Source organism: Carassius gibelio, chromosome A8 (genome assembly GCF_023724105.1).
Source record: "Carassius gibelio isolate Cgi1373 ecotype wild population from Czech Republic chromosome A8, carGib1.2-hapl.c, whole genome shotgun sequence".
Lineage (NCBI taxonomy): Eukaryota > Metazoa > Chordata > Actinopteri > Cypriniformes > Cyprinidae > Carassius > Carassius gibelio.
Window position 1 is genome coordinate 18973652 of NC_068378.1, and position 18318 is coordinate 18991969.

Here is an 18318-nt window from a genome sequence, read left to right on the forward strand (position 1 = left end):
TACTTTTGGCAACTAGAGTCAGCTTCTCCAGATTGTAAACTGGGGCAAAAATCTGGGCAAATGTTGTGTAGTGTGCCTTATGCTATCAAATCATTTTTTCAAACAATTCATTCAAAAATGCTGATTGATTCAGAAATGAAACAAGTTAATGTTTTTATAAATTGATTAATTCACTCAACCTATTTGTTCAAAATATAATTCATTTAGGAACAAAACACCACTTGCTCTGCACAGTTTGGGAAATATTTGCATTGGCAGAGCCAAATCAGACAAAAAACCCAGACAATTTTGCATATAAAATTTAAATGACTTAATATTAACCTCTTGCTATTATTTAAAGCAATAATCATCCAGCTTGCTTCAATAATATGAGAGAATTATTGGGAGCAATAATGTTTAGCAATAGGGAATGAAGCAGGAGTGCTCAGCCTCATTAAAGTGGCAGAAATAAAAGGCCTGTCAGTAAGTGTTGGCGTAGCAGGAGTCAGGTGACATTTAGCTGTGTTGCTGACGGAGGATGGTGGGTGAATTGGCCCGTGAATCCTATTTGGTGGGTAAATAAAGGAGAGTTGTTCTGAAAGCCTTACCTGAACCAGACCTTGACCACTCTGTCACCCCACCAATTCACAAAGCCATGTTCTGGGTCACAAAGCACCATAAATACTGCCCAATCTGGCAACCCTGAGACCCCATTCCCATAATAAACAATGAAGCCAATAAGTGTCCAGTATGTCACTGCCGGTCAAGTCAGTGAGTGTGTAAACCCACGAACAAAACCACATTCAGTGGTCTCAGGCTCCTTATATAAAGGACTGGAAATATGCAAGGCAGCGACGGACTGCAATAATAAAAAAAAGTACTTTTTATATTTTTTATTTGAATTCATTAGAAAATTATCCAGAAATAATTCCATGTTTTCTCTAGTTTCTAGAACTATTTAAAAGAGTCTGACATAATGCATAAATAAATAACAGTAAAATTGCAACTATTAGGAAAATTAGGAAAATTAGGAATTAGGTCTGTTATGTTTGTTTATACATTTTTGTAATATGCAAAAGAGTTTTGACATTTTGTGTTATATGGGTGGAAAAAAGGTCCGAATTTTAAAAAATTTGTAGACACAATCATTAAAATTAAACCAAATGCTGTTTTTAGTCTTTTTTATTTTATTTTAATACATATATATTCGAAACAATCTGTATAAAAAAACCTAATATAAAATAACATGACAGCATAATATATAAATAAAACAATGAATAATGAAAAATTACATATATTTTCTTCTCATACAGGAAAAATGTGGTGAGAATTACTGACCCCTGACAAAATCTGTGACCTGGAAAATATTTTTTTTTTTTTTTCATTTCCATGGCAAATACTGAAGTACCGTCTCCAAAAATATAATGAATAATACTTAATATTTAATGAAATTTTTAGCTAAAAGGTTTAAGCTAAGCTTTACAGTGCACAAAGTTTAAGTCACTTGTCTGTGTAAGAAACTGCCCTCTAAAGAGTGGTATTTAAATGAAGATAAGAAGTGACAACTTCAACACCCGCTAATTGCTTCCTGGTGACACAGAGTGCATATATTAATTAGACAAGCTCATTCAAAACCGGAGGAAAAGGGCTGCATTCCCTCTGCCTTTACCTGTATTTGGTTTGGCCCACAGCCAACCTAGTGCAGGTATCACATCAGATTAATGACTAGCTTCTCTGTACAGAGGACTTCCTGTAGAACTTAGCTGAGGCGACTTTTTTTCTCCCTTTATCATTAGATCTGTGGTTTCACGCTCTCTTTCCTTCAGCTTCTGAGTTGTGGCCTTTAATTCCTTCGCTGAAGTAAGGACTCATGGTTTAAATGAGAATGCAGTAAGTTGTTTTGTTGCACTCTCTTTTTTTGCTTCTGTAATTTCAGCTCATGAGTGACACCAGCTGGTAATGAGAAATAATGACTGTTTTCAAACAGGTGCTCCATTGATTTGAAGAGTCAACATTTCCAGGATGCTCAGGAGAAAATGTTTTACACACTTTAAATTTAAGATAAGTCTGGAAGGTGTATAATTTTAGATTTGATGCTTTTTTATTAAAGGGATAGCCCACCTAAAAAGGAAAATTCTGTCATCATTTACTTACCCATCATATCGATCTAAAACTGCATGCCACTTTTTTTTTCTTTTCTGTGGGACTCAGAATGTATTTTTTCAAAAGAATGTATTTTGAAGAATGTACATTGGCTTCCATTGTATGAACAAAAATACTTTGCAAGCTATAACTATTTGGTTAACGACATTCTTCAAAACACTTTCTTTTGTTTGAGTGGACTATCCCTTTAAAGAAATATATGTCTTTACCAATTGTGGGCCTTCTGAAATGTGACTCATTTGTGTAGTAAGTCACCAACAGAACTCGAAAGGAAAAACAAAACTGCAAAAAAAACTGATAAGTAACTATGCAGACAGCAGCGACTGGAGGCAACCTGGGAGAGCTTCAAATCAACCTCAGACCGCAATCCTCCCACACACTAAATCCTCCTCTCTCATCTCTTCTCTCATCTGATACTCCTCCTCCTGAAAAGTGCAGCGCCAGCTTCATGAAGGCCTGATTTAGTGTCGTTCAGAGGCTGCTGAGGGTGGTCAGTTCCACGCTCTGCTGACCCCCAGAGAGCTGAGGAAGTGTGAAGGCTGTGAAAGAGAGCTCTCTTGGGTGATACATGCCTAAGCGCTGATGGGAAAACAAATGTTGACATCTACAGGACCTGATTCCCCAAAGTCTCATGCACTATAAATTTGATGGTTTGTTGTGTAAAATAATAGTCTCCAAATGTAAATTTGCTTCCTGAAGTCAAAACTTCTTACAGTCATGCATTTAAAGGCAAAAATACATAATATAAGATAAATAGCTTTCAAACTGTGTTTTTTATTTGGTTTATTAAAAATAGAATATAAGCTAAAAACAACCTGAATTACACAATAAAACTATGCGAATAAGTACTTGGATGCCAAAATGGATTGAGGATTTTTTTTTATGTGTGCAAAAACAGATTTTTTATTACTATTTAAAAGTTTGGGAACAGTATTTTATTTATTTATTGAAAGGAAATTGATACTTTTATTCAGTAAGGATGCATTCACTTACTTAAAAGTGACAGTAAAGACATTTATAATATTACAAAATATTTATATTTTAAATAATTCTATCAAATCACTATTAGACAACCCAGTTGAATAATACTAGAAAGAACTTGTTAAAAGTTGTTAAAAGTTGTTTTAAATTAACCTAGTATCCTTGAACCTCCACTGGTACCCCTTTAAAAGAAATATTAAAAATAGGTTTATGACTCTCCTGCTTGCAGTGGAATTATGGTTTTGCTCAAACTGCATTTTTTAGAGGGACAGTGCCTTTCACACTACGTAAGGAAGTTCAGACTTTATTGAGAGATTTGTCTCTTTGAAGAGTGGTTAACCACATGAGAACATAATTGATCAGTCTGTGTGTGTAGATTGGAAACAAGGGGCTTACTAGATGATAAATCACAGGCTCTGTCGGGAGAGACTTGGGCCTGGGGGTCTGTCTGGCCCCTGTCATGGAAAACACTGAGAGTCCCTCTCTCTCTCTCTCTCTCTCACACACACACACACACACACACACACACATTTATAAACACCCACACAGACCAGCTTATAAATGTGAATAGCAGAGGAATCTGTGCTAATCTAATCTAATTAACCATGTTCAAAATCCCCTGAACAAAGCCTCAGCAGACTCCGAGCACTGATTGAAGAGCAGGTCTGCTCTTTTGCTTTCATAGCTGTTTGGTGATCATCAAACACAACTGGAAAAGAACAGGAACCTCTGTGATTTCTCATAGTTAGATCTAATTAATCCATTTATATAAACTGCATGAGTATGCATGGATGGAATCTTTCAACTTTTCACAAGTTTCGCAAGACAAATTAACTTTTGTGTTTTTTAGCAAAACGTTGATTAAAGTGCTCTGATTTTTAGCTCTAAGTCCCCAAACAAATTATAGTGCTGTTTTAAGTTAACACCACATTTCATTCGTGCAAGAAAACAGTTTTTACCACTTTAATTTACAACTTCTGAGGGTCCATCTGATATTAGAAACCCTTTTACTCTGCATCAAACATTGGTTTGTTGCTTCATCAGTGTATCACTTTCCATCAAACTGAGCCAGGATAAACAGGAAAGAAGGGTTTATTGCATTTTTTCATCTCCTTGTTTTCTCCTCTTTGGATGGTATATGGTCATGCTATGAATTTTATTAAGTTTCCACTTGATAATAAAAAATAAAAATAAAAACTATGTTGTAGATCAAGGGGTTATTTCCCCAATTACCTACACTGTGTACCTACTACCTTTACTGTCCTGCATCTTCAAAACAGAAGTTGTGTCTCCAAGCAGTATATGATGACTAGATGAGAGGTGGAAACAATAAAGCACTGGGTATCTGATCAAAAAACAAACAAACAAGAGATTAATACAATCTGGACCATTATATTACATACTGTATATACTGTATATATACTGTATACACACACACATACACACACATTTATATATTTTAGCAATTAAATCTTTTTATTTTAAGAAGCCATTTATTTATTTGGAGAATCATTATATAACGCCCACTTTTTACAAGCCAATCAATTCATAATGTAAATAATCAAGTGCCTTATTACATTTTATCATTGAATATCTTCTTTCACTTGGAAATACATCAAATTATGGAAATAAAACAGTTTGATCAAAGAGTTTCATATACATTTTTAAAACTATTTGAGTTTTAAAATTAAATAACATGCTACATTTAATTATCTTGTAGTCTTATGGGAATTATAAAAATGTAATATGGATAAACTTCATCCTCTCAAATAATTTTAAACAGGAGAGTTCAGAAAAACATTCTTAGAATTCTGTTCATTCTTTAAAAAAGGAAACATTTATTATTTACGCTGTGATCTCATTCTGAACAAGAGAGTCAGATTGCAGTAATGAAACGCTTATGACCCGACATTTCATGATAAGAGAACATTATGATGCTCTGATCGGCTCTGGAGAAAACAGAAACAAATAAAAGTTTCATAACATTTCTCAGTGTGTATGGAATTTGTGTTTGACAGAAGAAATAGAAATTCTAAGAACTGCATCACACAGAATGACTGGTTTTTATTATGGCTGAGCATAAGGCACTCATCTCATTTAAATCAAATTGAGGGAAACAGTGCTATCACACGCAGCATCTAAGATATGACATGACTTAACCATCTGAGGCTGATTTAAGAGACAATAGCATCTCACCTCTGATACCACACAAATCTGGCTGGACTGAGACCTGTCTGCTTATGGGCCTTGCTGTGTGTTTAACCTCCTGTTGAGTGGTGTGTGTTTTAGCCAAACAAGAGTCCTACACCTTTGCCCACGCATTTAAAACAAACCCCTACAGACTTTACTCGGGGGTCCAGCCCTGTGTAACTGAGTCTAGCTGAAGCTTCTCAAATGCAAACCCTTTGAAAAAAAACAAGTGCACTTTAGAATTTGTTCTACAAAAGTATGCATTATATAAATAATACAATTTAAAAGAACATAGTGCAAAAATGAATGTACTGAAATTAAAAAGAAAATATATTATACTTTAGATTTATTTTAAATTCAGTTAGCTTAACTATGTATTTTTTGGATGTATTTTTTTTATATTCTTTATATAAGATTTATACACTACACGTGCACATTTAATACAAGTTAATTTCTTCACTTCTTATGACCACCTCATCATCGAAGTAATTGATTAATATGATTTTATTCGGAATATGATAATGATTTCAACACTATTCTTCGTGCCAGGAAAAGTAACATGAATGATTCATTCAGGTCTCACACAGAAATACACATACTTGCAGAATTGCTTGCATACAAATTGTGCGTGAAATGCATCTGCACAAACATGTGGCACATCAGGCCACGGCTGCTGGCAGGATAATAAACAAATCACAAAATGAAAACAGCAACAACGCGTGTTTCCTTTTCCTACACTTCCTTTAGATTACAGTTAAAGCTCAGACACATGCTCAGAATCAGCAGGAGAAGCAAAAAATGAGAGCTGAGCTTTTCCTGGAAGCGCCTACACTCACACTCACTGTTTTTTTCTGGTTTGGTGCCATTTATTGGGAACAGGAGTTGTAGGATCGTTAAAGGAATGGATGGGTGGGATGTTTCTTGGTTTCATCATGTCTCTACTGACAGCTTCTCTTTGCTTCTTTGCTGAGCCAGAGAGCAACAACTGTTTGTGTGCTGAAATTGAAAACATGTAGCAGAACGAGAAAAAAAAAGGATCTGATTGTGCTGTTTACTGACAGCACTGGATGAAAACAAACTGTAGAGGAAAGTAGCACAATTGTGGTGTCAGGGAGTGCAGAGTCTGTCATGGAACCCAAAAGCAGAGCATTTTTTCTTTTTTACTTCAACCTTCTTTGTTTCTCTCCTGAGAAAATTACTTGCACTTATAGCATCCCTGGAGAGCTTTAGGTCACTGAATTTGTCTTTGTCTATCATTCCGGTCATTTATTTAACATAAAATGCTGGACAATATATTAATTTGTCTTTTATTTATCCAGTGAAGTAGGCTCCTTCATGAAGCACATAATCTCTTGTGCAAAATACACAAAGACAGGTCAAGACAAGAAATCAATGTAATTTGACAGAATGCACTTCTGTGAGTTTTTTTTTTTTTTTTTTTTTTTTTATAAAAATGGCATTGATTCAGTCCACTGGACAGATTGGGGAAGTAGTCCACATCTCTCTCTCCCATCTTTCCTGCTGGACTTCAGAGATGTCTTCATATCAGCATATCTAAAGAAAATATTTTGTAAAATGTCAAAAAAAGATGGATTTGATAATTTAATACCATTTGAAACGTTTAAAAGTAATAGATGGAACTGAATGTTCATTTTTACCCCTTTCGTGTTTTCAAAATTATATTTTACACGAATAATTCAAATATTTTACGAAAAAATGTATATGATAAAAATGTTAACATATGTGAATATGTTAATTATTATAATAACTCTTGTTTTTTTTATTATATTTGTATACATATACACTTTTAAATAAAATGTTGTAAAACAAAGAATTCTTGCTTCTATTACATGGTACAAAACTTTGCAGAAAAGATGATATTCTGTAAGTAATTACCTGGATTAATAATAATAATAATAATAATAATAATAATAATAATAATAATAATAATAATAATAATAAAATGTAATAATAAATAAAGACTAGGCTTCCTTGTAAACCAAGTACACACACACACCAATACCAAAACATTTAAAAATCTGACAAGCAATCCAGGTCAAGTAACTGATGTTCTTTAAGAATACTGGAAAAAATGCTAGATAAACATGGTTAAGATTTCACCACTCATAAAACCCCACACAGTACGCTGCAGCCAGGAAACAGGCCTCTCTGTATTTTTTTAGGCAGCTCTCTGGCCACCCCACACCCATTTCTGTCTCATGCACACACAAACACACACACACACACACACACACACACAAACACAAGTACATTTTAAAGAGAAGATGATACACTTTATCTAACGGTGTGTCAGTACATTGGGACTGGCAAATTTGTGACAATAAATGTTTGCCTGCTTTGGTCAGATTAAGTGCTCTTGAAAACACTATAATTACATGGTCGGAGAATATGTGATTTACACCGGCTTCAGTATGGAGTACCACTGTCCCTGTGGGAAATTCTTGATCCCTGTTGCCAGTCTAGCCACTAGCATCTCTTGGACAAAGATAAGCTGATTTGCGGTGAAAGTGAATGAACTTCTGCCTGACAATGATGCCCTGGATGTTATTTCCATAATATTATGATTTCTTTTGTTCAAATCCAGACTTCCATGTCGCACTATATTAAACCACCACAATCTTTAACCAGTAGTAATTATGGAGCTCTTTGTACAGTTGCATCATGAATAGATGACTTTACTGAGTCTATTCAGACTGTAACATTGAGAGACCCCAGTAACAGATGAAGCCATAGCAGGGGTCCCCCACAGATCCTCACGCAATTACATATATAATCTCTAATCTAAAACGAAAGGCACTGTTGCATTACGGGAAGCCTTTGTGTGCGAGCTCTTTGATGTGATTGTTCAGTGTCTTCTGAGGTTATGAAATGTGCACATAAATGCTCTTCTTTCCACTCTCTCTTACATACATACACTAACAAGCCAGTTAAGCCTTTTCCAATATATAAACAAAGTTAAACAATTCCATCCAGAGTTTCAAATATTCCTTGGAAGCAACAATACTTTCAGATTCGATCTGTAAGAAATTCCATCACAGTCTCACAGAAGGTGAACAACCATCCGTCTGTCGCCTTCCCATCTCATCATCATCTGAATTTCTTCACCAACCCCCACCTCTCACTTTAACTCCTTCTCTCCATCTCTCTACTGATTCATGAGATAGCCTGACAGTCTTTGTCTGGGTGTGAGCACACGCTAGGAAAGTGACGCACAACACATGCTTTAAACAGTCGTAAAAGAGTTGTTCTACTTTAAAGGGATAGTTCACCCAAAAAGTAAAATTATGTCATTAATGACTCACCATCATGTCATTCCAAACCCGTAAGACCTCCGTTCATCTTCGGAACCCAATTTAAGATATTTTAGATTTAGTCCGAGAGCTTTCTGTCCCTCCATTGAAACTGTGTGTACGGTATAATGTCCATGTCCAGAAAGGTAAGAAAAACATATTCAAAGTAGTCCATGTGACATCAGAGGGTCAGTTAGAATTTTTTGAAGCATCGAAAATACATTTTGGTCCAAAAATAGCAAAAACTACGACTTTATTCAGCATTGTCTTCTCTTCCAAGTCTGTTGTGAGCGAGCTCCAAACTCTGCAGTGTAGTAATATCCGGTTTACGAACAAATCAATCTTGAACCAGTTCACCGAATCGAACAGAATCGTTTTAAACAGTTTGCGTCTCCAATATGCATTAATCCACAAATTACTTAAGCTGTTAACTTTTTTTTAATGTGGCTTACACTCCCTCTGAGTTAAAACAAACCAATCAGGTTTTACAACAAAGCTGTATTATTTTGGGTTTAAGGGACAATTTAAAAGTTATTTGAAAGTTACTACTGTCTACAGTGTTGTATCATGTTCAGCTACAGAACAGACAATGTCTGTCTGTCAGGATGAGCAAACATCTGCATGGTTCGAGCTAGGATTTTTTGATTTCCATTTTTTCCCCCTAATCCTCTCACTGGGAACTTTCCCTTTTGTTTGACTTTGTCTTAGGGTACTGACAGCAGCACAATAGATTTAGTTTGAGCTCACAGCCTCTTGTAATGCTATGAATGGGCAATAGAGGGCACCGTTTTAAAGATAAACAAATAAAACTGTCACAGGTATAATGGGCAAAGCAAGTTAGCACAAGCTGAAAAAAGACCTTCATATATAAATGGAGAGATTTTGCCTCGATTCAATCATGAATCATGAGCTCATTCGGGGATAAGCTGTGAAATGTCAAAGCGTCAGTTCTGGGCCTCAGAAACACAAAAACATGCGACTTGAGGAACCTTGAGGTGAAAGACATTACCCGCTCCATCCTAAAAAAGCAGCTTGAGGGCATATGAGAGCGCAGACTGATCTGTCAGCGTGTTTGTTTGGTTGAACGTCTAACCAAAGGTTTCAGTCTAACACTAAGGTGAATGAATGCAAATACGAATGTGATAGTGCAACCATATGTACACCCTTAAAGAAAAAACACAAGTTCTTGGCTTATGCGTCCCTAGGTATTCATTATAGAAACAACCAGAACAGTAACTTTCAACTGTTTTGTTTCCACTATCCTAGTGCACAATGTGTGTGTGTGTGTGTGTAGGAATTTTCCGTAACAAACTTTGCGCACTCACCAGCCAAGAATGTGAAAATCACCCTCAGACCTCGAAATCTTGCAGGGCGCGTTTTCAACTATATACATCTGCAGGTGGCCACAGGTGAAACAGAAGACAAGTACGAAGGGAAAAGCCCTCAATAACAGATCACACACATGAGAGAAGGCAGATGGGATTTCCGTGAGAGTAACAATCAAATAAACCTGCTATATGGCACATATGGTCAACGAGCCGTAGAATAACAATTACATGGGATTATCTGTCATTCGAACTGAAAAATGATTCTCTCTGAATCTCTTACTGCAACTACAACACGCAGGGGAAACTGCGAAGAAGAGCTAGAGCAGTTCATTACACTGGAATCAATCATTTAATCATTCAGCAACACTTGTGATTGAAACGTGCTGCTTTAAAACTTACTGATAGTGCACATCATCAAGACCTGGTTGAGCAGCCTCCGCATAAACAAATAGAAGGCTGTAATCAGTGTGGTGTAATCACTGAGCCGACAGAAAATATACAGTAGGTCAGAGCAAGTATGCCCATGTTGGAGCCCCATAAGGACCTGTGGAGAGTCTGGAGAATGAGACTTGATGGAGACACAAAGGGGCTCTTGTGTTGACCCTTTTTGCTGTCACCAGTGGAGCTCTAGCACTCGTTTTGAAGGATAGCCCAATGATTAATTGCCCACTACTTGACACTGTCACTCTGCCGTCCACTCGGACAATAACATGGGTCACGGCACCAGAGCTAGGCACTGAGGAAAAAAAACGACAACTGGCTTTCACCACAGCCATTCATCCTCCAGTGGTTCTGGCCGAAATTACACATGCTTCACAAGACTTGGAATGTAAAAACAAACTTCAAATATATTTTTGCAGGCATTACTTCAATGTTTAGATTCATTTATCATAGCTATCCTTGCGATCCATAACATGTCAATGTAAAAATAATTAAAGCCAATGGCCATGATGCACTACTGTCAAATAGACGGTGACAGTGTTAAATTGAGGGTAAATGGTACAAAGTGGCAGAAATGAAACATTTAAATATTAAAAGACCCCAATGTCATGCCTTCTATACAGAATGTCACATTTAAAAAAAACAACAACAAACAAATTCATGCAGAAAGCATCAGTTTGTGCTATATCTGACAGGAATTAAAGGAAAAATGTTATCTTGTAGAAACTGCTTTTCACTGCCGGTTTATTTTGACTCCCTAAAATAGATGTCAAATGTTTTTAGTTTAATTAGAAGAATAAATAGTTATAACTGGAAGTCACCTTTATATTAGTGATTACTTATTAGCTTTTATGAATAAAATGTAGGCCTACATGCAGTTTTACTGTAAAATATAAAAAAAGTTTATGGAACTAAAGTATGAATTAAAATATATTTTACAGTTAAAAACTATGTTTAACAAGATAATACATGCACATGTACAGTAAGAAAAAAAAGTTATAATTTAGAAGAAACATAGTAAAAAGACATTTCCAGAAGTCCCTGCACATCACATTCTATTTATTAAAATATTTATATTTCTTGTCTTGTATATGTATATTTATACATTGTCTTGTCATGTATATTAGAGTGTGTATGTTACACTTTTTGTTGTTTAGCAACGCAATATTGCAATGCTTTACTTTTAAAAGTAACTTCCCCCAACACTGTAAGTAGGCTAGATTTTTTGTGACAAAGTAGTATAGCTCCTGCATTAACATTATAGAAAACTGTTAAATGGTACGGAGCTTCTAAATAGTTTTACAGAAAATGTTAAACACTCGTCCTCCGAAAGAACCTGCTCTCCTTCGTCTTAACAAGCAGAGGGGGGAACATTCAAGGCGTTCCACGTTCTCTGCGCAGTTAAACTGGAAACTTGAGGGGTGCAGCGTAGAGTTTGTGCTCTCCACAGCTGGGCAGCTAGAGAGAGAGAGAGAGAGAGAGAGAGAGAGAGAGAAGGAGAGAGAGAGAGAGGGGGGAGACAAGGCGAATCCCTGTGAAATCTGGGGCAGGAGAATGGCGGAGGGGCAGAATGCTTGCCTTTCGAGAGGGCAAAATATTTTATTTGTGCTGTGAAACTAGGAGACAATAGTATACAACAGAGGTAACGGGACAGAGGGAAGCGTGAGGTGTCCTGTGCCCTCTCATCTCGAAATGAACTGTCACTCGGGACTACGATGGTTGGTAGCTTTATGCGCTTTCTTTCAAGTGGGCTCACCGTGGGACACGCACCAGAGCACGCGGAAATGTGACAAGCCCGTATCGGTGAGTTTATCTATTGCGCATGAAGTTGCTTCGCGCGCACTGCACTCACCTTTGCAGAACCTATTAAATGGCGTGTCATTAAGATCTATTCTGCATGACATTATTATAGGAGAATGGTTCGCTGTTTGATCTTCTCTGCTGGTGATGTGGGCTATATTAAACAGGTGCTTTTATTACCAACAACTGAAAGAATTCAATTTAAAGACTGTGAGTCGAAATTATTAGAATGGTTGTAATGTTTGATAACATTTAGTTTGGTTTAAATTTAACTTGGAAACTTTTTAGTTGATGGAAATAGGTTAAAAACAGATCAACTAATTTTATCTGCACTATCTTTTTCTCAGACTTCAATTTCTTTTAAACAACTGCACTAGGCCACTAAAATAGCTACGTGTGCATTTTGCAACAAATCAAAACATTAAACTGCTATTTTAACATAAAACATTAATTACTTCTGCTGTGAGGTTCGTGTCTCATTTAATTATTCTGCATTATATTGTTCCTCTTCATATCATTAACAGATAGCCTTAAAATAAAAGTTATAATGTACATTTGGATAAACATTAGACATTTTTAAAGTGAAATTATAATTGCTACAAAAACAAATATTTTAAGATAATTATTATATTTGTTGCATTTCGGTTATCAAATTAGCCATAACGGAATATCTATTTTAAAACAATAATTATTTAGTGGAGTCCAGCCAGCCGCGTGTCACTTCTTGTCATGTAATCGTAGAAATCTGGGCCAGAAAAATGACCTTTTGTGCCAAGTGAAATACTGCTAAAATCTTGCCAGTGCAGTGCCAGTTTATGTGTCAAAGGAAAAAGAGGGAAGCCCCACGGGTGAATAGACTTCAAATGCATTTATATGGGGGAAAAAAATCACTGACCCCCATAAACAGATCAAATTTCACTGAGACGAGAACTGTTAAAGTAGTTATGGAGCATATTTACTTCGTTATGATTTGGCGAGTTGCGCGAGGCTGCTTAACGCAATTAATGTCTCGCTTTCATTTGAGCCTCACAGAGCATGGATGAGAGAATTCATCATCGGTCGAGGAGGAAATCATAAGGATGGATACATTATAATCCATCAAACATATTTAATATCGACTATCCCAAGTTTTAAAAGAGAGTGCTGATTCTTCACTCATTCCATACAGCGTTTGTGTATTTATAGGCATGCAAACCGAAAATTAATGCATTATGCACGCAAACGTTCTTCCAAACTTTCTATTTGTTTTGACAAGTAATGTTTATCTTTTCCTGTAGATTTATATCATTAATGGTCCCATTGTCCAGAACATGACCTGTGCATTCTTAATGTAATTCATAATGCGCGAGTACTGCGAGGCCTGTTTTTGGTTAAGAATTTACTCCATAAAAGAGAGCAGAGGGTTTGTGAATGTGACCTGCTCATTCAGAAGAAATTACTTTAGTATATAAGCTTCTCTCCAGTAAAGCTGGTCAGTGTTCGAGACACTTCCACAGGTTTCCAAATACAATATGAATACATGAGCAGTCGCGAACAAAAGTGGCCATTTCAGACGTAAAGACCCCCCCCCCCCCCCAAAAAAAAAAAATAATAAAAAAAATAATGAATAACTGCAGTATATGGAGGCACATTAAAATCACTGACAAATAAGGATCTTGGATTAAAAAATAAAATAATAATAATAAAATTAAAAGATAGTATTAAGACGTGCTAAGTTCTTAGAAATGCAATCTAATCTTTGTATTATATGTTGGTTTTTAATACATTCTTGAAACACATACCATTTATATATATTTATATTATTATTATTATTATTATTTTATTTTATTTTTATTGTATGAGCTTAAAATGTCACATGGTGTAACCGTCAAGTAAAAACCCTTTATGTAATCCTTATTTTCAAAATTGTTATTTTCAGAAAGTTTTCAAATGTAGGTAATTCTATAAACAAATATATACAAATGTATATACACATCATGAAATGGCATCCTGTCTATTTTTTTCACATGACAGAAAAATTATGTTCTGCAACTTACACCCTGACAAAAATATTAAAATGACATCAATTCAAAAATAATCATAGAAGAGTTGTAACCAAGTCATTTATGTATGAATAGTATTTCTTAATGTGAGCAAGCATAAGATATCTTGGAGGGGGGGGGGGGGTATACAATCATAGTCGAACATCACTTGCAATGCTGTTCTCATTAACATCAACTCTGACTCGTGGTTAATAAACTCTAAACTGCTCTTTCCTGATCTGAGGTGGTTGAACGATTCATTAAATTTAAAGGTTCATCGTTTAAGCGTGAGTTGTTCATTGAAAGTTACATTTTACAAGGACACAGCTATTGACAGCCTCAGCAACCAGTAAATACTTGAAAGTTTCAGAGGGTGCAGAATAGCAGAGGTTTGCAGCGCTGCAGAGTGTAAAGGCCCTTTTTACGAGGAGAGGCACACTGTAAACTAAGAACCCCAGTTAAACATTTCCACCACAGATTTAATACGCCAGCTCTATCAGTGCACTGGCATGAACCGAGTCCTCTGTGACACAGCTACTATATGGTGCCCCCCCCCCCCTCAATTTGACTTTAATCAAGGAAAAAGTTAATGCATATGAATGTCTGTGACCCTGTGGAGGTACTTAATCAGTCTGATTTATATTGATCTATGCTGTTTAAAACATAGATTATGATATTATTTATGATAATAAAATATGCAGGCTAATCTTTGAGCGTCATTATTTGAGTTAGAATATATTTCTTTCAGTATGTTTTGCTACTGAGCCTTTGAGCCTAAAATCTCTTCTTCCTTTCCTCCTCATCAAGCAAAAAGACATGAACTCCTTCCTGTGGACGGTGAAACGGCCTCCCCCTTTCCCTCTGTCCTATCTGTTTGGGACAATCCACGTCCCGTACACTCGAGTCTGGGACTACATCCCTGAGAGCTCGAAACGGGCCTTCCAGACCAGCACCAATGTTTTCTTTGAACTGGATCTCACAGATCCTCTAACCATCTCAAAACTCACTAGCTGCCAGCTTCTGCCCAATGGAGAAAACCTCCAGACGTTACTGCCACGTGATCTCTACCGCCGACTCAAACGCCACCTGGACTATGTCAAACACATGATGCCCTTCTGGATGACCGCAGACCAGCGTGGCCGAGGGCTTTATGCAGACTACCTCTTCAATGCCATTGCAGGGAACTGGGAACGCAAGAGGCCCGTATGGGTGATGCTGATGGTGAACTCGCTGACGGAAGCAGATGTGCGGTCGCGAGGAACTCCGGTACTCGACCTGTTCTTGGCACAGGAAGCTGAGCGCCTCGGAAAGCAGACAGGTGCTGTGGAGAGGGTGGAGGAACAGTGCCATCCCCTGAATGGACTGAACTTCTCACAGGTCAGTGAGTAGGCAAGCAGACAGAGAGGCCTGTGTTTGTGTGTTTTGGCAAGGGTGCATGGGAGATCCGGTGGTAAAAAAAAGGTGCTGTAATGGATTAAGTGATTATGAATATCCACAGACAAACCAGAGAAGAGAGGAAATGAGATAAAAGTCTGGAGTTAAGTCAGAGGGGGAAGGAGAGCAGCTAGTAGTTTGATAGACTGGTGTGGAAATCAATGCTGAATTAAATTGATGAGGTATAGAGGGAGAAAAGAGAATGACTGTCTGCCTGTGGGGTCACGCTGTCATCTGACACATCTTGATTATCCTATTGCTGCCTGTCGAATGTAACATTAGAGTGAAAGATGGACAAACTAACCTAATTGCTTGATGATATGCAGGTGGAGGGTATCCAGCTTTTATTTCTTCACTGAAAAAGGAGTGGGTCACAGAAATGTATAGAGCGGAGGAGTTATATTAAACATGCAGAGTGTTTTTGTTCCTTGCGTGTCTCACACACTCACACAAACACACACACACACACACACACACACACACACACACACACACACACACACACACACACGCACACACACAGACGCACACACGCATACACACACACACACACACACACACACACACACACACTATACCCTATTTATATAGAATTTATGTCATATATGTACATTTAAAAAATATTAATTAATTTATATATATATTTTATCTATAAAGAAAAATTATATATATATCAAAAATATACATATATATATATACACACAAACACACACACACATCATACTTTACATCAAAAACGGTAAAAAAACAGCTTCTTCTTCTTCTTTTTTTATCCAAAATATTATTGATATTTGGCATTCACTGCAGTCCAAAAAGACGTCAACACAACATTAATACACTGCTTACCACCACAAAACCTGCATTGGTGGCAGCAACACAGACATGAACATTGACCCTGCAATTGAATCTGTGAGCAGGGGCCCCTGTGTGACAGGCAACAGGGCTCCTGTGCTAATTTAATAGGGTACGGGGCAACATAGCCTCTCCACTTTCATCAGCACCTCCTAACTATGCTGTCAAAAAAGAACATGCCTGCAGGGCCCACCAGCCAGTGCAGCCCCTGTAAGGAATCGTGGGAAATGAGGATCCAGCACAGGGTGACAGCTCTCTCGTCTTTAATCTGAGAGAGGTCAAAATACCACTCTCATTCCCAGGCTGACAAAGTTAAAATATCTTTTTTTCTTATTTTTATTTTTATGTAGCAGCAAAATAATGTTTTCAGAAAGAATAGGTTTTAGATAGAATTACAGTTTGGATATGTATTGCATTAGTTATTTCTTTCACTGAATTATGTTCATACACTAAATGTCACTAGAATGGGCAGAACAGATGGAGTTAGGCACTGCAATATGAACTTTTACAAAGTGCTCTTAATAATTCTAGAAGTCTCTGCTTTAGATTCTGGTGAAGGCTCAGCCAGCGATCCATTTTAATCACAGGGCTAATCAGCAAGCTTTTGAAAATCTGAATTTCATACAGCTTTCCATCCAAAAATAGTCCCAAAAGAAGTAAAGAGCATGAAATGAAGATGACAGAATCTGAGGGATAATTTAAGCGCCTTGCTCGCCTGGAACGCTCAATCAGGAGTTAGGTCAGACAGCACGATCATGCATGGAGGCAAGAAAGAAGGGGTTGGATGATGTGTAGGCTGTGGTGTCGCTGCGAGGCTTAATCTGAAACATGAGCCATGGGATTGTGGGAGATCAGAGTTGGGAAAGCTTCCAAATGCCGCTAGCCGGCGTATTAATCGTTCCCAATAAAAGTAACTGCCTGCGATATCCTCAAACTTGCAGTGCTCTCTTTCTCTGGGTTTCGCGGCATGAGTCATCAGGTGTTGCTGGCATCTCCACACCAGGATTTGTGTAAACCGCCCTGGCCTTTACCTTGTGTTGAAGCAGTTAGCCTGAACTTTTCCTCCCTGTTCAGTGGGAAACCACGCCAAGAGCTCAGGAAGTGCTTTGAGCTCAGAAGGTGCTACAGAAAGGCAGGTCCCCATCCCATTGCTGATTTGGTTCCTTGGAGGATAATGGGGTGTGATGCCTGGAGGATAGAGTGGTTAGCCTGGCCCGGCACAGATCCACGTCTGGCTCTTGGATGGAGTGCATAGGAAAGTTGAAGAGCATTGGGGAGGGTTTGGCTTGCTCTTGAAGCAGGAGTGGTGAGTTTCAAAGGCCAGATGGAGCACATGGTTCATCTCCAGCTCTGCAAATGTGGAATATCATAGACAGCTAGGTATGATAGGAAGCAACACATGCTTGCTTAAAGCTTAAAGCATGCAGAATACACCAAGCAGCACCGGGTGTCTATAGGGATGAAGGGCAAGCTCCCATAATGCATCAGTGGACTGAATGCCTCATGCCTATGCTAAAGCAATGTACATATGTGCTTATTTATCTTGGGGTCATGTTGTAGCTAGCATTTGAACATTCAGGGAGGAGACAAAAATGTAGAAGAACATCATATATATACACCAGGTCAAAGGTCACGATGTAGACAATTTCATGGATACTAGAATCTCTGTGATACTGGCTAACATAGAAGGTGTCACAAGGCTATTTTAGGCCCTGTGTAGGCAGTGAAAACCCCACTGCAAACTTAAACTCAGACTAACAGAATAAAGTTGTTGGAACTCACACTTTAGCAGAAGCCACATCTGTTTTCAACTGTGAA

General features: G+C 37.4%; 1 protein-coding gene and 1 long non-coding RNA gene across 2 annotated transcripts in view; both read left to right on the forward strand.

The window, feature by feature from the left end:
* The first annotated feature begins 1475 nt into the window (after nt 1–1475).
* LOC128018144 (uncharacterized) lies at nt 1476–2174 on the forward strand. The gene is made up of 3 exons (XR_008184726.1): nt 1476–1684; nt 1776–1869; nt 1967–2174. It is a non-coding gene; the product is annotated as an uncharacterized LOC128018144 (long non-coding RNA).
* A 9689-nt stretch (nt 2175–11863) lies between these two features.
* Nucleotides 11864–18318, forward strand: part of LOC128018768 (metalloprotease TIKI2-like) — a 52637-nt gene continuing 46182 nt past the window's right edge. Inside the window, exons 1-2 of the mRNA XM_052604521.1 lie at nt 11864–12196; nt 15022–15591. Coding sequence (XP_052460481.1) covers nt 12086–12196; nt 15022–15591 — 681 coding nt within the window. The 5' untranslated portion in view covers nt 11864–12085. The remainder of the gene's footprint in view (nt 12197–15021; nt 15592–18318) is intronic.